The sequence below is a fragment of the Schistocerca piceifrons genome, chromosome 8, assembly GCF_021461385.2.
Source record: "Schistocerca piceifrons isolate TAMUIC-IGC-003096 chromosome 8, iqSchPice1.1, whole genome shotgun sequence".
In the NCBI taxonomy this organism is placed as follows: Eukaryota; Metazoa; Arthropoda; class Insecta; order Orthoptera; family Acrididae; genus Schistocerca; species Schistocerca piceifrons.
In genome coordinates this window covers 321,625,112-321,648,227 of record NC_060145.1, presented here as the reverse complement: position 1 = coordinate 321,648,227, position 23,116 = coordinate 321,625,112, and the positions used below count along the sequence as shown (strand labels likewise).

The 23,116-nt window shown below is 38.6% G+C and overlaps 1 protein-coding gene across 1 annotated transcript in view; it reads left to right on the top strand.

Moving 5' to 3' along the window:
• Positions 1–385: 385 nt before the first annotated feature.
• The window catches only part of LOC124711399, a 78,932-nt gene continuing 56,201 nt past the window's right edge, over positions 386–23,116 (top strand). The window contains exons 1-4 of the mRNA XM_047241454.1: positions 386–485; positions 655–832; positions 988–1,142; positions 21,391–21,516. Of these exons, the coding sequence (XP_047097410.1) occupies positions 431–485; positions 655–832; positions 988–1,142; positions 21,391–21,516 (514 nt within the window). The 5' untranslated portion in view covers positions 386–430. The remainder of the gene's footprint in view (positions 486–654; positions 833–987; positions 1,143–21,390; positions 21,517–23,116) is intronic.

The following is a 23,116-nucleotide window of genomic DNA, read 5'->3' as shown; positions in this document are numbered from 1 at the left end:
GTAACGCTCCTTAAACAAATGTTTACAAGATGGTCGTGGGGGGAGCACCACATTTTATTCTTAGTGCGTGTGTTTGAGCTTACATTAGGCATCTACGATTAATCATTAGAGCCGCCCAGGAAATGTCACGAATACATGAATCAACTACAAGCATATCGGTGCAAAAAACTACTTGCCACAAATAAATAGGCTACTATCTGCTGCTACGTGTTTGCCATGATGCTGTAGCTTCACGTTGATGTAAATGGAAGCGTTCAGATTATTTCCGAGCTTTATGGCGTATTACGTTTCTGTGCTTCTTATCTGTAAACATTTACATAATTGAATCGCGAGTTTTATTTGCAAAAAAGTTCAGGCGTAATCAGTATGTTATCTGCATCTTTGTGTCAGCTTCAGTAGAATCTCTGTCTCATAGGCTGTGATTTTAAACATGGCCTTATTTATGTTATTGTTGTGTACATGCTCTATACTTTGCCAATGTAAAGGTAAATATCAGTTATTATCAACGTTTTCTGTCGGAATTAATATTATGCATGTAGTATTTGAAACTTTTTAAAATTTAAGTCATTTATTTTCGCCCAGTAACAAGAATAACTCATTTTTTTTTTGCAATGGTAAGAGAGTTAGTTATTATGTATTTGTAAACTTCCATAGGATACGAGTTAGTTTTTCAACCTACGCCGGTGATCCCAGCACAGCTGCAGGAGATTGCCCGTTTCTTTGTACGGGTTGGAGACACGCTGAATATTAGCTGCAAAGTTGAGTCTGGAGAGAACAAACCAACACCAAAGTTTAACATAACCTGGCGATTGCCCTTCAATCCACAGAACAGGTGCTTCTGTTATTCTTATGGTGTCTACCTCTGAGGCTAAATGTAGTTACATTTAATGTGTAGTGTGTATACTTTTAATTAGTAGTTTGAGTAATTCACATGAACAATAAAATTGGAGTGTTTCTTAAACGTAGATGTACTCGTTTAATTTGCAGTAAGCATCGAGTACAAATAAAACAAATGTGGAACGAAGCAAATTTACTAATACAAAACCTGCAGGAAAGAGATACTGGTAACTACACTTGCGAAGCTGTCGAGGAATTAGGAAGAGTTACCTTAAGTGCATTCGCCTTTGTTAGTGTGAAGAACAGTAAGTACAAGGAAACTATGCGCTTGTGTTGTTATTGTTGGTTATGATATCCATTAACACTGATTCCTTAGTTTACGTTTTAACTTTTCTGAAATCTGCTTTCGCAGTTATGTCTGTGTACATCAGTCTGTCATTATTTTGGTGCTGTTTAACCCACTGACTTACTAATATCTTTTCCGTACAGTAAACACTATATTTACTATATAAGTATACGAAAATCAGCATATTTCATCTTACATACTTTTCTCAAAATATTATATTTGTTTGATAGGAATCCTTTATAAATCTGTTATTATTTATTGACGTGATGAGGAGTGAAGATAATACTTTTCAGAATTTTTATTTTGTGTGATACACCCGAGAAAAGTACAGTTCTCACACTCATACTGCAAATCACTTTTCTTCTTCATTGTTTTGCACACTACACAATATCTGGAGTGAGCTTTCTTGACGGGACTTTTTTTTTTGGGGGGGGGGGGGGGGGGGCTAAACCTAACAAAACTCGAAAATGATGCTTGTAACTTGGTTAATATCAAAAGAAATTGAGTCTCTTATATGACACTGAATAGATAAATTTCTCAGCTTTCCAGTGGTATATTACATTTTATGCTATTTATTAATAGAGAAGAAGAAACACAAAAGAAGCATCTGTAGCTTGTCAGCCTGTCCCACAGCCAGCAATGTGATAATGGACTTGAAACTTGCGACCGGCTGTACAAGCCAGTTGGTTAATAATAAAACTTATACTTGAGTGTTTCTTTCATTTAGATCTTAATCTCTAAAAAAATTTATAGCACAGTATTGTTTTTTTAATTATGTGTTTTCATACTGTAGCTACGGGTTAATTGTAAAATTATTCTCATAATACTTGTTACATTTCCACCAATACCCAGTGTGCGAGAAAAGCATACGTCATCCCTCTCTCAGCACTTCATGTTGATTTTTTATGATTTGATGAAATAGTTTACTTTGCTTGACTGACTGGTATAAATATGAAATTGTATGTGTTTGTTGTACTAATATTACAATGTTTTAGGGAGCTGTCAAGTGTGCATATAGTAATGTGATATATCAATTTCAGTTTGATTCTCTCAGTTACTTTGTAAACTGGTAACTTTACCTTTGGAGGTAGCATGTGACAGTTATTGAATGTTAGAACTCTGCCCTGTGCTGTTTATTTGCTGCCTGTGATATTTTTGTTTGGCATCCCCATTTGAAAAATAGTAATGTTGAGCAACCACAAATCCCTGTCTTTACTTTATTCCATACAGGAAGATCTGCAAATGGAGGTTAGCGCAGGTGTTCTTGTGGATGGAGGTGTGGGTAGTGTTATTCACCAGACCTTTGTTGATGATGATCCTTTGAGAGTGGCAGTTTGTATTCTACTCCTGTAAAGGTCTGTCTAAGATTGTGAGTGTATTGAAGATAGTGATACTGCCGTTCTGCTGTGAGCAGTGAGATCACTGTTTTTTGTTACGTATTGATATGTAGTGTAGCTCTGGTAAAAGTGGGTTTATGCTGTTTGCTGGATTTTCCATTGCAAGCTGCTGTTGATAACAATTCACGTAATAAATCCTGGGAAGTCAACATGATGATTCATGAGTGAGATGATTCTCATTCATGATTTCATATGGTTCATAACTAAAGTTAGCTGGTATTTTGTTACATAGGGTTAGAATTTAAACACCTTGCATATTTTCACGAGATCAAAAATAAGACATACAGATAGGTTATTGTAGTGACATACGTATGTTTAGGGCTACACTACACTTCTACCTGTTATGACATTCTCATTTTCATGTTGAGATTTGTTGACTTCGACAACTTGCAAACAGATTATCACATCAGGTTACCTTCCATTTGGAAAGTGGATGCACTCAGTGACTGTATGTGACTTATAAATTGTAGAGTGTGGCAATCAGTCGTCCTTTTTAGATTTTATTATGCAAGTCCAGGTTACGTCTAGTAGCTAGCCATTCTCAATGTGCTATTTTTTATTCTCAACCAACCAATGTGTTCTCCACAGCGGGTACCTACTGTATACAGTAGTATAGTCACATCTGCGCAGACAAATAATAGTGTGTGGACAAAAGAGCGTCCTAAATCGTTGCACTGACTGACGCCCAAACAACAGGGACTTGCATGCATTGAGAAAAAAAATAGCACATTGAGAATGGATAGCTACTAGCCGAAATCTGGATTTGCATAGTAAAATCTAAAAAGGACGACTGATTGCTGCACTCTATAATTTATAAGATTATCGCATTCCAACTTAGCCTAGGCTTTGAGCTAAACTGTAACTTAGACCTCATGCTGTGCTACAGGTCAGTCTGTCACAATAACCAGATTTTTTGCTGACACATTCCAAAGTAACCTAGGCCTCAGGCTTCACTACACATCATACAGTCAGCACATCTTGGTTTTTCCAGTCACCAGAGAAATACAAAAATCAGTAAGCAAACCTAAATTTGATAATAACGAGCGTAGTAAAAGTTATTCTGTCACTCTCCATATCGAAAACAAATGTATACAATTAATACCTTCTGCAAAGAAATTAGTCATCATCATCATTTAAGACTGATTATGTCTTTCAGCGTTCAGTCTGGAGCATAGCCCCCCTTATAACATTCCTCCATGATCCCCTATTCAGTGCTAACATTGGTGCCTCTTCTGATGTTAAACCTACTACTTCAATATCATTCTGAACCGAATCCAGGTACCTTCTCCTTGGTCTGCCCCGACTCCTCCTACCCTCTACTGCTGAACCCATGAGTCTCTTGGGTAACCTTGCTTCTCCCATGTGTATAACAAGACCCCACCATCTAAGCCTGTTCACCCTGACTGCTATATCTATAGAGTTCATTCCCAGTTTTTCTTTGATTTCCTCATTGTGGACACCGTCCTGCCATTGTTCCCATCTACTAGTACCTGCAATCATCCTAGCTACTTTCACATCCGTAACCTCAACCTTGTTGATAAGGTAACCTGAATCCACCCAGCTTTCGCTCCCATACAACAAAGTTGGTCGAAAGATTGAACGGTGCACGGATAACTTAGTCTTGGTACTGACTTCATTCTTGCAGAAGAGAGTAGATCGTAGCTGAGCGCTCACTGCATTAGCTTTGCTACACCTCGCTTCCAGTTCTTTCACTATGTTGCCGTCCTGTGAGAATATGCATCCTAAGTTCTTGAAACCGTCCACCTGTTCTAACTTTGTTCCTCCTATTTGGCACTCAGTCCGTTTATATTTCTTTCCCACTGACATTACTTTCGTTTTGGAGATGCTAATCTTCATACCATAGTCCTTACATTTCTGATCTAGCTCTGAAATATTACTTTGCAAACTTTCAATTGAATCTGCCATCACAACTAAGTCATCCGCATATGCAAGACTGCTTATTTTGTGTTCACATATCTTAATCTCACCCAGCCAGTCTATTGTTTTCAACATATGATCCATAAATAATATTAACAACAGCGGAGACAGGTTGCAGCCTTGTCTTACCCCTGAAACTACTCTGAACCATGAACTCAATTTACCGTCAACTCTAACTGCTGCCTGAATGTCCATGTAAAAACCTTTAATTGCCTGCAAAAGTTTGCCTCCTATTCCATAATCTTGTAGAACAGACAATAACTTCCTCCTAGGAGCCCGGTCATATGCCTTTTCTAGATCTATAAAGCATAGATACAATTCCCTGTTCCACTCATAACACTTCTCCATTATTTGCCGTAAGCTAAAGATCTGGTCCTGACAACCTCTAAGAGGCCTAAACCCACACTGATTTTCATCCAATTGGTCCTCAACTAATACTCGCACTTTCCTTTCAACAATACCTGAGCAGATTTTACCCACAACGCTGATTAAAGAGATACCTCTGTAGTTGTTACAATCTTTTCTGCTTCTGTGTTTAAAGATTGGTGTGATTACTGGTTTTTTCCAGTCTGATGGAACCTGTCCCGACTCCCAGGCCAATTCACTTATCCTGTGTAGCCATTTAAGACCTGACACTCCACTGTATTTGATGAGTTCCGACTTAATTTCATCCACCCCAGCTGCTTTAATGCATTGCAACCTATTGACCATTTTCTCCACTTCCTCAAATGTGATCCTATTTCCATCATCATTCCTATCCCATTCTACCTCAAAATCTGAAACATTACTGATCGTATTTTCACCTACATTGAGCAACTCTTCAAAATATTCCCTCCATCTGCCCAAGGCATCCACAGGATTCACCAGCAGTTTTCCTGACCTGTCCAAAATATTTGTCATTTCCTTCTTACCTCCCTTTCGAAGACTGCTAATTACACTCCAGAATGGTTTTCCAGCAGCTTGACCCATAGTCTCCAACCTGTTTCCAAAGTCTTCCCAAGATTTCTTCTTGGATGCTGCAGTTATCTGTTTGGCTTTGTTTCTTTCTTCAACGTAACTTTCTCTGTCTACCTGAGTCCTAGTATGTAGCCATTTTCGATACGCCTTCTGTTTCCTTTTACAGGCTGCCTTGACTGTGTCATTCCACCAAGCTGTTTGCTTCATCCTACTTTTACACACTACTGTTCCAAGATATTCTTTAGCCACTTCTAGTACTGCATCCCTGTACCTTGTCCATTCCTTTTCCAATGACTGTAATTGACTACATTCAACTAACTGGTACCTTTCTGAGATCGCTGTTATGTACTTGTGCCTGATTTCCTTATCCTTAAGTTTCTCCACTCTTATCCTCCTACATATGGCCCTGACCTCCTGCGCTTTCGGCCTCACAATTCCAATTTCACTGCAGATTAAATAATGATCAGTGTCATCAAAGAATCTCCTGAATACACGTGTGTCCCTCACAGCCTTCCTGAATTCCTGATCTGTTATTATATAGTCAATGACAGATCTGGCTCCCCTGCCTTCCCAAGTATACCGGTGAATGTTCTTATGTTTAAAAAAGGAGTTTGCGATTACTAAGCCCATACTGGCACAGAAATCCAAGAGTTGTTTCCCGTTCCTGTTGGCCTCCATATCCTCTCCAAATTTACCCATAACCTTTTCATACCCTTCTGTTCGATTTCCAATCCTGGCGTTAAAATCACCCATGAACAGAACACTGTCCTTGTCCTTTACTCTAACAACTACATCACTGAGTACTTCGTAAAAACTATCCATCTTATCTTGATCTTCACAATGCGAATATACTGACACAATCCTAATTTTCTTGCTACACACTGTCAAATCTATCCACATCAGTCGTTCGTTTACATACCTTATTGCAACTACGCTGGGTTCCATTTCTTTCCTGATGTAAAGCCCTACACCCCATTGTGCTATTCCTGCTTTGACTCCTGACAGGTAGACCTTGTATTCTCCCACTTCCTCTTCTCTCTCACCTCATACCCGAATGTCATTAACTGCTAAAACGTCCAGTCCTTATTTTACTAGCAGCCTCTGCCAGCTCTACCTTCTTCCCAGAGTAGCCCCCATTGATATTAATAGCTCCCCATCTCATTACCATTTGTTTGCCAGGTCGTATCTTAGGAGTCCCTGGTTTTTCAGTTAGAGGTGGGACTCCGTCACCTCCAAAGGTCTGAGGCATTTTGCTCTGATTGTTGCCAGCATCATATTTAAAGTACCAGGGAAGCAGGTTGCTAACCTTATTTGCCCCGAGTCCCATTGGGTTTTACACCTAACGGCTGAGGGACTAACCGGTGGATTTGGTAGTCTTTGCCGTATGAGCACAAAAGTGACCACGACTCAGAATATGTCCGTGATGCCCAGCATTATTCCAAAGTAACTGGGTTCTCGACTGTAGGGACCACTTGCGTTGCCCGTGGTTCATGAGCTAGGACATGACTACAGGAACCCACACCATGAACCACAAAAGAAATCAGTATATTCAGCAATTCTTATTGGCTACTGTGTATTTGCCTACTGTATACTATCACTTGACTGACGAGTATCAATATCAACGAATTGCATCATTCGCACACAGTGCAAATCCTCCAACACTGCAAGTTCGCTTACCCATAACCCCCAGTCTGTGTTGCATTGGAAGGTCATCATTTCTTTAAGTAGAGAAAGCCAGTGACTATGCAATAACCAATGATTTTTTAATACATTGCACATTCTGCCATTACATATACATCTGTGAGAAGTACAATGTTCCCACTGTAGTTTGGTATTTTCAGATTCTTAATGTGTCTGAAGGGACAGAGCACTGAAAGACCTGAGTCGAAACAAGGCTCCGGGAGTAGACAACATTCCATTAGAACTACTGATGGCCTTGGGAGAGCCAGTCCTGACAAAACTCTACCATCTGGTGAGCAAGATGTATGAGACAGGCGAAATACCGTCAGACTTCAAGATGAATCCAATCCCAAAAAAGCAGGTGTTGACAGATGTGAAAATTACCGAACTATCAGTTTAATAAGTCACAGCTGCAAAAAACTAACACGAATTCTTTACAGACGAATGGAGAAACTGGTAGAAGCCGACCTCGGGGAAGATCAGTTTGGATTCCGTAGAAATATTGGAACACATGAGGCAATACTGACCTTAGGACTTATTTTAGAAGAAAGATTAAGGAAAGGCAAAGCTTTCGACAATGTTGACTGGAATACTCTCTTTCAAATTCTAAAGGTGGCAGGGGTAAAATACAGGGAGCGAAAGGCCATTTACAATTTGTACAGAAACCAGATGGCAGTTATAATAGTCGAGGGGCATGAAAGGGAAATAGTGGTTGGGAAGGGAGTGAGACAGGGTTGTAGCGTCTCCCCGATGTTATTCAATCTGTATATTGAGCAAGCAGTAAAGGAAACGAAAGAAAAATTCGGAGTAGGTATTAAAATCCATGGAGAAGAAATAAAAACTTTGAGGTTTGCCGATGACATTGTAATCCTATCAGAGACAGCAAAGGACTTGGAAGAGCAGTTGAGCGAAATGGACAGTGTCTTGAATGGAGGATATAAGATGAACATCAATAAAAGCAAAACGAGGACAATGGAATGTAGTCGAATTAAGTCGGGTGATGTTGCGGGAATTAGATTAGGAAGTGAGACACTTAAAGTAGTAAAGGAGTTTTGCTATTTGGGGAGCAAAATAACTGATGATGATGGTCAAAGTAGAGAAGATATAAAATGTAGACTGGCAATGGCAAGGAAAGCATTTCTGAAGAAGAGAAATTTGTTAACGTTGAGTATAGATTTAAGTGTCAGGAAGTCGTTTCTGAAAGTATTTGTGTGGAGTGTAGCCATGTATGGAAATGAAACGTGGACGATAAATAGTTTGGACAAGAGGAGAATAGAAGCTTTCGAAATGTGGTGCTACAGAAGAATGCTGAAGATTAGATGGGTAGATCGCATAACTAATGATGAAGTATTGAATAGAATTGGGGAGAAGAGAAGTTTTTGGCACAACTTGACAAAAAGAAGAGACCGGTTCGCAGGACATGTTCTGAGGCATCAAGGGATCACAAATTTAGCTTTGGAGGGCAGCGTGGAGGGTAAAAATCGTAGAGGGAGACCAAGAGATGAATACACTAAGCAGATTCAGAAGGATGTGGGTTGCAGTAAGTACTGGGAGATGAAGAAGCTTGCACAGGATAGGGTAGCATGGAGAGCTGCATCAAACCAGTCTCAGGACTGAAGACCACAACAACAACAACTGAAGGTACTAATAACAGCAGTATCCCTGCCCAATAATCCCTTGTGCCTTGAAAGTCCCATTAACAAGCTTGTCGGTTTTTGTTTTGATGATGCTTTTGTGTCAACCATTGGCTGTGTTTTGAGGCTCTTATCTTCCCTGTGTTGTTGATGTTTGATGTCTATTGGTGCATACTGCATTGGTTAATAATTCCAAATTAAGATCTTGGAATCTAACTATTCCGATAGATACTTTATAAGAGGAATAACTAATAATGCACACCAACAACAGACATTCGTGGGTGAAATAATATGTAAAATAAAGGTTAAATGATGATGGCGTCCTCTTGGGTAAAATATTCCGGAGGTAAAATAGTCCCCCATTCAGATCTCCGGGTGGGGACTACTCAGGAGGACGTTGTTATCAGGAGAAAGAAAACTGGCATTCTACGCATCGGAGCGTGTAATGTCAAATCCCTCAGTCAGGCAGTAGGTTAGAAAATTTAAAAAGGGAAATGGATAGGTTGAAGATAGATATAATGGGAATTAGTGAAGTTCGGTGGCAGGAGGAACAAGACTTCTGGTCAGGTGAATACAGGGTTATAAATACAAAATCAAATAGGGGTAATGCAGGAGTAGGTTTAATAATGAATAGGAAATTAGGAATGCGGGTAAGCTACCACAAACAGCATAGTGAACGCATTATTGTGGCCAAGATAGACATGAAGCCTACACCTACTACAGAAGTACTAGTTTATATGCCAACTAGCTCTGCAGATGATGAAGAAATTGATGAAATGTATGATGAGATAAAAGAAGTTATTCAGATAGTAAAGGGAGAGGAAAATGTAATAGTCATGGGTGACTGGAACTCGATAGTAGGAAAAGGAAGAGAAGGAAATGTGGTAGGTGAATATGGAATGGGTGGAAGGAATGAAAGTGGAAGCTGCCTGGTAGAATATTGCACAGAGCATAACTTAATCATAGTTAACACTTGTTTCAAGAATCGTAAAAGGAGAATGTATACATGGAAGAAGCCTTGTGATACTGGATGGTCTCAGATAGATTATATAATGGTTAAGACAGAGATTCAGAAACTAGGTTTTAAATTGTAAGACATTTCCAGGGGCAGATGTGGACTCCGACCACAATCTATTGGTTACGAACTGTAGATTAAAACTGAAGAAACTGCAAAAAGGTAGGAATTTGAGGAGATGGGACCTGGATAAACTGAAAGAACCAGAGGTTGTAGAGAGCTTCAGGGAGAGCATTAGGGAACGATTGACAAGAATGGGGGAAAGAAATGCGGTAGAAGAAGAATGGGTACCTTTGAAAGATGAAATGATGAAGGTAGCAGAGGATCAAGTAAGTAAAAAGATGAGGGCTAATAGAAATCCTTGGGTAACAGAAGATATATTAAATTTAATTGATGAAAGGAGAAAATATATAAATGCAGTAAATGAAGGAGGCAAAAAGGAATACAAACGTCTCAAAAATGATATCGACAGGAAGTGCAAAATGGCTAAGCAGGGATGGCTAGAGGACAAATGTAAGGATGTAGAGGCACCTATCACTAGGGGTAAGATAGATAATACCTACAGGGAAATTAAAGAGACCTTTGGAGAAAAGAGAACCACTTGCATGAGTATCAAGAGCTCAGATGGAATCCCAGTTTTAAGCAAAGAAGGGAAAGCAGAAAGGTGGAAGGAGTATATAGAGGGTCTATACAAGGGCGATGTTCTTGAGGACAATATTATAGAAATGGAAGAGGCTGTAGATGAAGATGAAATGGGAGATATGATACTGCATGAAGAGTTTGACAGTGCACTGCGAAGTCGAAAGAAGGCCCTGGGAGTAGACAACATTCCATTAGAACTACTGATAGCCTTTGGAGAGCCAGCCCTGACAAAACTCTACCATCTGGTGAGCAAGATGTATGAGACAGGCGAAATACCCTCAGACTTCAAGATGAATCCAATCCCAAAGAAAGCAGGTGTTGACAGATGTGAAAATTACCGAACTATCAGTTTAATAAGTCACAGCTGCAAAATACTAACACAAATTCTTTACAGCCGAATGTAAAAAACTGGTAGAAGCTGACCTCGGGGAAGATCTGTTTGGATTCCGCAGAAATGTGGGAACAGGTGAGGCAATACTGACCCTACAACTTATCTTAGAAAATAGATTAAGGAAAGGCAAACCTATGTTTCTTGCATTTGTAGACTTAGAGAAAGCTTTCGACAATGTTGACTGGAATACTCTCTTTCAAATTCTGAAGGTGGCAGGGGTAAAATACAGGGAGCGAAGGGCTATTTACAATTTGTACAGAAAGCAGATGGCAGTTACAAGAGTCGAGGGACATGAAAGGGAAGCAGTGGCTGGGAAGGGAGTGAGACAGGGTTGTAGCCTCTCCCCGATGCTATTCAATCTGTATATTGAGCAAACAGTAAAGGAAACAAAAGAAAAATTCGGAGTAGGAATTAAAATCCATGGAGAAGAAATAAAAACTTTGAGGTTCGCCGATGACATTGTAATTCTGTCAGAGACAGCAAAGGACCTGGAAGAGCAGCTGAATGGAATGGACAGTGTCTTAAAAAGAGGACATAAGATGAACATCTACAAAAGCAAAACGAGGATAATGGACTGTAGTCAAATTAAATCGGGTTATGCTGCGGGAATTAGATTAGGAAATGAGACACTTAAAGTAGTAAAGGAGTTTTGCTATTTGGGGAGCAAAATAACTGATGATGGTGAAAGTAGAGAGGATATAAAATGTAGACTGGGCATGGCAAGGAAAGCGTTTCTGAAGAAGAAAAATTTGTTTACATCGAGTATAGATGTAAGTGTGAGGAAGTCGTTTCTGAAAGTATTTGTATGGAGTGTAGCCATGTATGGAAGTCAAATGTGGACGATAAATAATTTAGACAAGAAGAGAATAGAAGCTTTCAAAGTGTGGTGCTACAGAAGAATGCTGAAGATTAGATGGGTAGATCACATAACTAATGAGGAGGTATTGAATAGAATTGGGGAGAAGAGAAATTTGTGGTGCATCTTGACTAGAAGAAGGGATTGGTTGGTAGGGCATATTCTGAGGCATCAAGGGATCACCAATTTAGTATTGGAGGGTAAAAATCGTAGAGGGAGACCAAAAGATCAATACACTAAAACAGATTCAGAAGGATGTAGGTTGCAGTAAGTACTGCGAGATGAAGAAGCTTGCACAGGATAGAGTAGCTTGGAGAGCTGCATCAAACCAGTCTCTGGACTGAAGACAATTTCCAGTTTCCTGTCCAAGTTTACCTAGCAGTCTCGTCAATAGTTTTGCACTAGAATATAAGACTTCTCTCTGAATGCTAGACAGAAATGCATAGTCAGTATGGATATAATTTTTGCTTCAAGTATTGTGGTTGTGTATTTCATAATTCAACCTAAATTCACTCTCTTTATTGGTCACAGAAACAATCAGTGAGTGCATGTATTACCATGTAAGTGTGATAGTTCAAAGATTCCTGGAGAGGATAAATGTTGCCATTTAAAAATATGCTTTAAATCCATGTGGGTCATTCAAGATAGTTGTCTGCTTCTGAGTATTTCTAATGCTTTGGAATTATATGCACTGAGTGATGGATATGAATGTTGTCATCTTCTAAGATTCAGTAGGCTGACAATTTTACTGTCCCTGTAAAGAAAATGTGTGACCATGAATACCTGCATTGGTAGCAAATTGATATGGCCCTTTCGATTTAGCAAAATTTTATACCCATCCAAAGAAACCTTTTCAATGTCATTAAAATGTTCTCGGAACATCAGAATTTCCTTAAGCTTTCACCATGCATTTGTCACAAAAGGCATCTTGAAATCTAAAATAGAATAGTGGACATGCAGTTCGATATATGATGCATCTGCCCAGATAAGTGATTTTCAGTCCTCTAGTAATATTTCTCTGCCTTCTGTAGTCATGGAGCTGTATAGGCATCAGGGAATATGGGTCTCTTGTTTGCAACTCTTCTGGATTCCCATGTAATACAGTTTGATTCGAAAAGTTCATTCAAATATATGCCAGGAATGACAAGCACAGAAGTCATGCAGCAGTTATTGTCTCACTGCTACATAGCAATGGGTTTGGAGATGGGGCAGAGGCGTGGGCTGTTGTATTGTCTTTCAGCTGCTGTGCTCAGGATAATTTTTTGTGGACCTAAATGTTTGCTATTGCTGATGATCACACAGTACATTCTGTGTAGTCCACTGGCAGTTCCTTCCATATGTATTCTATTGTTCCACCATTGATAACCTTGTGTAGGCAATTATACAGGGTGGAGAAAAATTGTGTCACAAAATTTTAACCTTGGATAGCTAATGCCAGTATTGAAACTACAGAAACTCAGCATCACACACTTCGATTGGCCGTAGAATTGCCCTTTTGCCAGTTGCTCTGGACAACGCATGACCGCGAATGCTTTGCCTACCGGAGATCGCAATTTATCCAAGGCTCAGTGGTGGTTGCGTCAGCCTTCCACTCTGGGGGCCTGGTGGCGAATCCGCCGGAGTCCCGACACATCCATTGTAGTTTCATGATAAGACATACCAGGAACGAACCTGTCAACAGCTGTTAGTTTGCGTACAGAAAATCTTTTACAAATTGTGCCAGCCTTGAAAAGAGCCATTTTTGTAGCTAGGACATTGTTTACTTAAAGCAGGTGCTCGAACTGGCAACCCTCTGACACGACACAAGCTTGGTAATGTCGAACGATGTTTTGCCAAACTCTTTCAAAGATTCCTGGCATTGCCCTGATGTGATTGGCGGCATGTTGAATGCGATTCATTAATTCCTCTTCATTTCTATGTGGTCTGCATCTGGGTGGGTGAACTAGAACCTTGAAGAACCCCCACAGGAAAAAGTCTGCTGGCATGAGGTCTGGTGATCGCAGGGGCCATGTGTCCTACAGGCACCACTGTCTATTACCTGGCTGTTGAAGAGTTCATTTAAATATCTGCGCACAGCACGACTTACGTGTGGGTGCCGCGTCACGCTGCAACCCCATGCATAGCCATATGCCCAGGGGAACATCTTCCAGGAGGCTGGGTAGGGTTTCTTGTTAAAAGTGAAGGTAATTTAGCCCGTTAAGTTGAAGAGGTAGACGGAGTGGTCCAGTCAGATGGTCACCCACAATGCCTGCCCAAATATTGAATGAAAATCGTTCGTGGTGTCCATGGATGTACTTGATGTGAGGATTTCCCCTTGTCCAGTGATGAATGTTTCCAGTGTTGTAAAGGCCGTGTTCATAGTTTGCCACAGGGTTTAGGTCTTGGACAGGGTAGAAACTAAATGGATGCTGGTCGTCATCCCTCAAAACCTCCCAGACTAACTGATATTGTGTCCAACCTCTTGAGCACTTGTTGTAGGTGCTTCCTCGAAGAGCTACGGAACAGTCTCTTCAAATGCAGCATCCCGTCGTGTTCGAAGTCTTCCAGCATCACCATGATATCCCGCTAATGAGCCTGTTTCATCAAGGTGTCAGTGAATTGCTGTATATGATTGTGGGGATGGGTGGCGTCTTGCTGGGTACTGTTCCTTACACAACCGTTGAACTTAATGCGCATTACTGTCAGCTAGTCCATACACAGAAATCATATCTCGTTCTTTAAATTAATACTGTGCCACCATGCCTACTGTGTGACTACATCGCAGGTGATGTGTGTGTGCTCCGAAGCGAAGCTTACATGTGAATGCCTCTGAGGTGACATGGAGACAAACCGAAAGACCTATTCAACACGTGTGCATATCATGTTGGGGCAATGACGGGGCAAGGGACATTTGTACGTGTAAACCGACAACCATAGTGTTGCCCGTCAGCTGACAAATCGCAACAGGGCAATCCCACAGCCAATCAGAGCGGGTGGTGCCAAGTTTCCGTAGTTTAAAAATTGTGCGTTGTTGATCTACACAACATAAGTAATTTTGGTTCCTACTGGCATCAGCTATCCAAAGTTAAAATTTCGTAACACAATTTTTGTACACCCTGTATATTATTCTTTCTTATGCAGGCAACATTTGTAGACACGCTTCTTGATCCTGAGAACGCTTATGAAAATGCAAGGAAGCGTAATGCACTTGGATAGTTTTACCTGTGATACTATGAAGTATATATTCCCTCTTTTTTTATGGTCTGTCATGTCACAGTGGTATTTTGATAATGAGTCTTGATTCAAACAGGAGAATGGTGTCCCACTGAGCAGTATCCTTAACATCTGCATACTTACTAGCATAGTCAGTGTCTCAACTTCCATGACAAGGAAGACAGTACAGTGTTCCCTATTTGTGAATGATGCAACACAACACATTAGTTACAACTCACATAACATAGTTTAGACAATTGGATGCTATGAATTGAATTTGGATATTTTACACAAAGGAATGCTTGCATGATATACATTATTTGCCTTGGCCTGCCTTGAAAATAAGTGTGACATACCTGCCTATTTTAAAATAATTATCAGTTGTGAAAGCAGTTTTCATTAATAATTGAAACTCACGTGTCATTGGTAACAAATATCAGTCATATCACAATCATCATCAGACATGCCTCCGGAATGCAAAAAAAAAATTAATATTGGATAGTAACCGGTACCAAAATCATAAAATTTATCTACATAATAAAGTGTGGATATATGATCATAATAAAATAGAAAAGGCTTTTACACCATTAGGTGGTGAGCAGAGGCGATGAGTGGAGCACTGGTAAATGTTGGAAGACACCTCCGGCAACTGTGAAATAGTGTCAGAATGCTGCATATTATAAAGGGGAAGCTCTGCCCATCACCTACTGCATGACTTTGTTGGGAGCTAATAGTGCTTAACATACAATGATAACACGTGAAAACTGAACATATCAATCTAGATACAAATAGAATGTGATGTGAAAGATTACATAAATGTAAGGTGTCCATAGTAGTAAATACTTTATGTTTGTAAAACATAACTACAAACATGCATAAACAACCAATGGAATTAGTTGTAAAAATGCTAAAGTGCCATCTGTGGGAGATGTGTGACCATTCAAACTAAGGTGTGGAAGCAAACATAAGCATAGAGACACGAGCTGTTGCCGTGGAGGTGGTAGTGTGCCACAGGTGTCCTCTGACACTTGTCAGTGCTCAGCTCATTGTCTCTGCTCAGTGCCTAATTGTATTAAAACTTTCCATTTTGTTGGGATTGTGTTTTATTATGTAGATGAACTGTATAATTTTTGCACCTGTTACCCTCTAAGGAGAATTATTTTCTTGCATTCCCGAGACATGGTCTGATGATCTAGATGCAACTGAAATTATTTAGCGCTGACATGTATTTTTAATAAAAATTGTGATTGAGACTGATTATTACTTCAGATTATCTGATCAGATCGCTGCTTTTCCAATAATGCTTTCGAAACTTATATCTGCCGTGTTACTGGGCCTTATTTTTGGCAGTAAGCTCTCTTATTTACAACACCTGATTAATACAAAAATAATTACTCATTTAATAACTATGCTGTGTAAACAAAACCCCAGAGTGAAGTTATTTTGTGTACTCACGAGAGAAAACTTGACAGGAAATGTGATGGAGGTATAGTCTGTCTGAAAAATGAAAAATGAGCAGCACTTGTGGTGGGTGAAGTTGCCTTTCCCAGAAGAAAGGTGTGGCTGCCTTTCAGGATGACTTAGAATCAATTTCACCCCTAGCATTGTAAAAACGTGTGCAGAGATTCTTGTAGATACTGTCCATATATGTTTCTTGCTTTAGCATCATACCCAAATGAACATTTCTTGTAATTTATGAATTATTAGTTGAATTATATTAACTACTTCTTTGTGTGGCCATTCATATTAGGGTACATGTTCTCTCCCAAGCCACATTATTAAAAAAAAAAAAAAAACCAGGATTGTTACTCTGAAATGGTCAGATAATGAAACACCAAAATTGAGCTGCTGCTGTAATAACTTGATGGTAAGAGGAAAACCTCTACTCTTTCTACCTTTCTTTCAAATGAGATTTTAGAACCTTGCCAGTAGTATGCTAAACCACTAATCCAGCACAAGTAAACACAACACCTCGTTAAATTTCTATGAGCAGCTCGGTGGGAATAGTAATAACCACTCAGATATGCAGCATTCTAAATCAGTAACAAAACAGTCGCTCTAAACATGTTTTGTGGAGCAGCCAAAGCACACAGTGATACACTCTTGCTCTGTATCAGGTTTCACTTTCATGTCAAGTGAACTCCATATCAAGCTTGACTTTCACGGCAAGCAAGCAACTAAAATGGAATGGGAAACAACATGTTGTAAGGGTCAATCTGTACCAAGTGGTCTAGCACTGGTTGCTTGACCATATGAGAAAAATTTTATATTTGCTGAGTGAATTCCCCCAAAATATATTTTTTAAAAAATTTATTGTTTATTATTTTGAAATGGCGACCATATTTGTTCCAGGCCGCATGAGTTTTTTCGTATTTGCAAGCATCTACATTTTTTTACAATTATTCAGTTGTGGATTGTCCTAAGCCTTTCAGATAAAATGAATTTAGTCCAACACGCTCTGGGCTACAAATTAACATCATTATCACTTAGGTGAACGTATTCTTTAATATATTTTTGATAGTTCAAAGTTATCAGCCACAAATTTAAAAAACTCAATTTTTGAACTGTAGTTTTCCAAATAAAGATTAATTTCTCAGCTTTAATATTTTTTCTGGTATTACACTGTATAGTATAGTTACTTTTTATAGAGTATCAATGGTGAGCAGCTTACACTTTAAAAAATACACTATTTTAAAAAATATTCTTTTTTTTTAATTTTTCCATTTTGTGGCCTGCAATAGCTTTGTTGGGGGACCAGATAAAAACCTGAAAACTTACCAGTTAATGGGCCTTTATGATATCAAACTTCAGTACAAATTTCAACTTGGTTTCTAATGTATCTCTATTAGTGTGCACCCACTGTTTGAACTCAATGGTATCATTTGGATCACTGTCTTCAAAACTACTTTCTAAAAACTGTTCCAGTAGTTCTTTTCGCGGACAGATTTCACAGCGATGAAGGATGCTGTCTTTGGATTCCAAATCACACACTGTTTTAGCAGTTAGACTCTGATAATCTTCTTTAATTGGAGTCTTGCAAGCATCAGTTTCATATTTTGGTGTAAAGTGCAAACATAGACTGAGTGGGTTCCTTCAGCACCCACAGTGATGCACCATTTTGGCCTCGATTAGCAAAATTTGGAAAATACAATTTCAGGCCCATGCTGAAGTTGATATGCAGCGATCATTTCTTTCCTTCTATTCTAATTGACACACAGTCTTTTTTACCTGGACAAATTCGGCTAAATTCTTCATTCTGAAAAAATGTTACCACTCTTTCTTTTACGGCATCTGGAATCTTCTTGCCACACTTGTTCTTTGGCAGAGCTAATACACCATTTTCTGCCTGTAACTTCCTACCATCCTCTCTGAAACACCAAATTCTTGCATTGTCTCTTTTATAGTCCAGCTTTGTGGTACTAATGTCAGTATTTGCAATTTTTTAGGCTGCCTTGACAATTGCAACTTCTCTTTCAATTCTTTAATCAGCTGCTTATAATCTTCACAATCAGGACATTTCTTGTAATTGTACTAGGTGTTTGAAGATCTTTTGGGGCGAATCTTCCAGCAGCAGCATTGTTATTCACAATTGCCTCTTGAGCTTCGCTTATTTTTTGTTTTGCATGACCTTTCACATGCCTTTCTGATGCTCTCTGAAATTTTAGAGGGGAGACCCGAAAAGCAGTTAGACTTGAATCGATTAATACTTCTGGATATGCTTCGTCTTCTGACTGGTTTGAAGTTGATTGTGATTTTTCTGCTTTCTTTGCTAAAAATTGTTTTTTGCAAGTTGGACAGATCTTCTGACCAGGTTTCACATTGCTCTTAGTCACGGCTTGCAATTTTTTTGTTGTTTTAACATTGACAATCCATAAACCCTTTTTAACAGAATGGTTCTGTGCACCAAAAGGATTACAAGATCTTTGTAGAAAGTCATATTTGTCCACAAGTATTGCATTTTCAGTAAGGCATATCTCACTTCTTTGGTTTAGTAATTCCTGTTGCTCTACTGAAAATTCTTTGATTAGAATGAAGCCTTGTTGATGTGTGTGTGTTTTCAGATGACATGCAGAATTATCTGCAAGGCCAATGACACATGGTACTGAAACCTCGTTGATATCCATTACACTACAATTAAATTTAAGTGCCCATTTGCTGTTTGTATCAATATTAGATAAAGCAGAAGTGATGTATATTTCCAACTGAAAAATATTAAACAATCATAGATAAAGGGAATTTCCTTGAGAATACAACAGAAAAAAATTAAATAACCTGATAAACATTTCTAAAGAGTCACCCTGTATCTTGAAATAATTTTTACTAAAAAGATGTTTATCCAGTAATGACAACACACTTCACATCATTTAATAAGGCACACACAACATCTGAACACACTTCACTACACAACATTGTGCTTCAGACTGATTGTTGAAGCATGTTACCAAACTCTACTGTTGACACTAAACTGGTCTGTTTCCAAAATAAAAACAACTTTTTCTGATCAGACAAGGTGAGCTCAGTTATTATTTGAGCAATCTCCATGCCAATTGCGGAGCTTTATGACATACTGACAGGTTGCAGATAATTAAAGTATCAGCTTCAGAAAGTTATTCTTTCAGTAGATACAAGGCAATAAAGTATAGTCAAAATTTGGTATGTCAAGATTTATGAGCCACTTTGATAGCACACTATGATGAATTTACCATAGTCTGACCCTTTGTTTTACAGCTAAGCTTTTGTACCCAGAAAGTTGAACAGGATCACAAAGTTTCAACATGACACATCTCTTAGATCCTGAGTAATGGTAAATCAAAGTTGATCATTTATTCATTTAAATCGCAATGTCGAGAAATGTAATGTAATGAAAATATAAGTTTGTTTGTTCTTAAATGCAAAGTCTCCAAAATAAAAACAATTTTTCTGATCAAACAAGGTGAGCTCTTTTCAATGGTGCCGAGAAAAATTTGAGTGACCCCTTTTGCGATATGACCTTTTTGAAAGTGAGTCAAAATTGACTGATTAAATTTTTTTAGCACACTTGGAACTTCGATAACTCAGTTATTATTTGAGCAATCTGGGTACCACTTGCAGAGCTTTATGACATGCTGGCAGGCTGCAGATAACTAAAGTATTAGCTTCAGAAAATTACTCTTTCAGTAGATACAAGGCAATAAAGTATAGCCAAAATTTGGTACGACAAGATTTATGAGCCACTTTGATTGCACACTATGATGAATTTACCGTAGTTTGACCTTTTGTACTACCCAAAAATTTGAACAGGATCACAAAGTTTCAGCACAACAAGTCTCTTAGATCCTGAACAGTGGTAAAACAAAGCTGATCATTTATTCATTTCAGTTGAAATGTCAAAAAACGAGCCTTTACGGAAAGGTGGCTAGTGGCCCCACCATACTACTTATGAAGCTGTAATTTGGCAGTGCTTCATGTAAGGTCTATATGTACATCCTGTAAAAATTTCATCGAAATTGGAGATGGTCGAGTGGGGACCTTCAGGCCACTTGCCATGGAATGACCCATTTGCAAGTTCAGTGCAATGCTACACAACACTAGTCATTTGCTGTTGTTATGACTACTCTCTGCATACTCATCACTCTACTTGCAGGCAGTGCACAGGCCTTCTTAACCTAGGTGGCATTGCCATCGCCCACTACTATCCCTGGTACAGGTATTTCTCTGGACTCCCCCCCCCCCCCCCCTCCCCCCCAGTCACATTGGAATATCAGGAAAGGAGGCAAAGGTCGTTTGGCCAAGGAGGCTATCAAAAAGGATATCTTAAAATTGGAGACACCAGGTCCGGACTTTTGGATGTCCTATCCTAATGATAGCAAGTGTCCTGGAATAGAAAGTGATATGCTGTAGCTGCCACCAAGCAGCTAAGTATGATAAAGAAACCCATGCATGGATGTTTTTGTTCAGAAAACCTGACTTCACATTACCCTCACAAGAATGTCCTATTCTTAAAAAAGCCATTCCACATTATTGCAGTTATAGCACTAATTTATCAGTGGCACACATTTTAAGGATGTGTCTGACTCCATTAAATATGATAAAGCAAACCTAGAAGCTAGCTGACTTACCTTCAGTTTTACTTGGTAACATCCAAGCAGCGAAACTAGTTTTACATTTTGTATGGCAGTGTGGGTTGTGTGATTGTATCTGGAGGCCAGGCAATATGGTGTTGCCAGCCTGAGAGTTGGGGTCTGGTTTCCTCCTGCCATAATCTCATCCCCTGACGGTCTGTGGCTACCTATGGTTGGCTGGCAGACCTGGCTTTGTAACCTTTTGATTTGTTTGTGTTTCTGCATCCATTGTTAGTCCAATGGTCTTCCCTCACTTCTTTGTTCAATTTTATTGATCTCTTGACAGTGCCATTATATTTATAAAATTTACTCTGTTATATGTTACCATTTAAGTTGACAATATACAATTCTAGATTCAACAGTAGTTTGGAGCTTCTTGTATATCCATTCTTTTTCAATTGCAGAAAAGTCACACTGTTCAGCTGACAAAATGTTTTTGTGTTCATCGGGTGCGTGTATTCTGAGAAGATACGTGTGTGATGGTCGAATTGATTGCAAGGATGGAGCTGATGAGTCACCAGTTCATTGTGGTCAGTATACTTACATAATCAATTATAGAATGTGAAAACAACTTTTTTTTCTTTTATAAACCATTGGTTTTGTCAATAAATCCATTAGATTTAGATATTGAAAGGAGATGGGCAAAGTTCACACACAGAAAATGTAATTCAAATGAAGTTATTCTAAGTTAGCTGATTTATGGTGACACACACATTATGATTACTTGTGATAAAACTGATTGGGCAAGTACAAAGTGACTTTGGTGCTTAAGTCACCTTATGGTGGAATATGTTTTGCCAAAACATTTTGTCGAACCCTGTTGCAGAATAAATTGCAGTCCTCCACTATCTACCCTTCAGATTTTGGAACTCTTGGACATTGTGATTTTTAAAACAGATGTTTAGCAATGTGTTTTTAAAATTCCGTAAGCAATGTTTAAGCAATGTTTGCAGTTTACTGTTGACGGAATGTGGAATGTAGTTTACTTGTCTCGTAACGTACAGTTACAAATCAAAGATTTTTGTACTGAAGACATGTCAGATTACTTAAAAAGGTTATAATAATTAACGTTTTTCAGTAGGCATATCTACATTTTTACACATCAACAATTTGACAATAACATATGTAACACTTGTGGTCTTTTTGCAGCTTGCAGTACAATTTATATGCTACATTAACAATTTATTATACAATACATAATCTTTATTGTTTCTTTTCTTTTCAAATTACCAAACAGTCCTGCATGAATTCTTCAATTGAATGATAACATTTTCCCACTAGTATATTAAATAACAATATTTTTAGTGGGCCAAACTGCATATTTAATAGATTTGTGTTATTTAATTTATTGTAAATTTTTAATCCCATGTACAATGGTGTTTGAGTGTAAAATTTTAAATTATGAGAGGGAAGTTGGAAGCTGTGTCTGTGCAAGTACTGTAACTGTGGTTGAAATGAAAATTGTCAAGTGAGTTTTGATTTTTATATATGAAAATAAAAGTTTCATAGATGTACAGAGAAGGAATGGTTAGTATTTTTAATTTTTTAAATAATGGGTGACATGATGTTCTTTTTTGGACGAAACACACGTTACTCATGATTCTGTTTTGAATTGTAAGTAATCTTGGGCAGTTTATAGAGTTTCCCCAGAAAATTATTCCATATTGAATTATAGTCCCAAAGTAGCTGTGGTAGACGACTATCTTCCTGGTGTTCATAAGGGTGGAACCAGATAAGACATTCATCGCATAAGCTAATCTGTTTAGTTTGTGTGCTAAGAAGTGTACATGTGCCTTCCAATTTAAACTTTTGTCAAGGTTTAGACCTAGAAATTTTACATAACTTGCTTCAGTCATTTCCTGATTGTCGTGCACTATTTGTATGGGAGATGTTGCTAATGTTTTAAGCACTGAACTGCACTAATTGTGTTTTTGTGACATTGAGTTTTAATCCATTGTGCTGAAACCATAATTCTAGGTTCCCCATTATGTTTTCCACAGTATTGTGAATTTGTTCTAAATTGTCATTTTCAATTAAAACTGAGGTGTCATCTTGAATAAAACTGAGTGAACATCAATGTTTACAGGTAAATCATTTATATACATTGGAAAAAGATAAGGTCCTAAAATT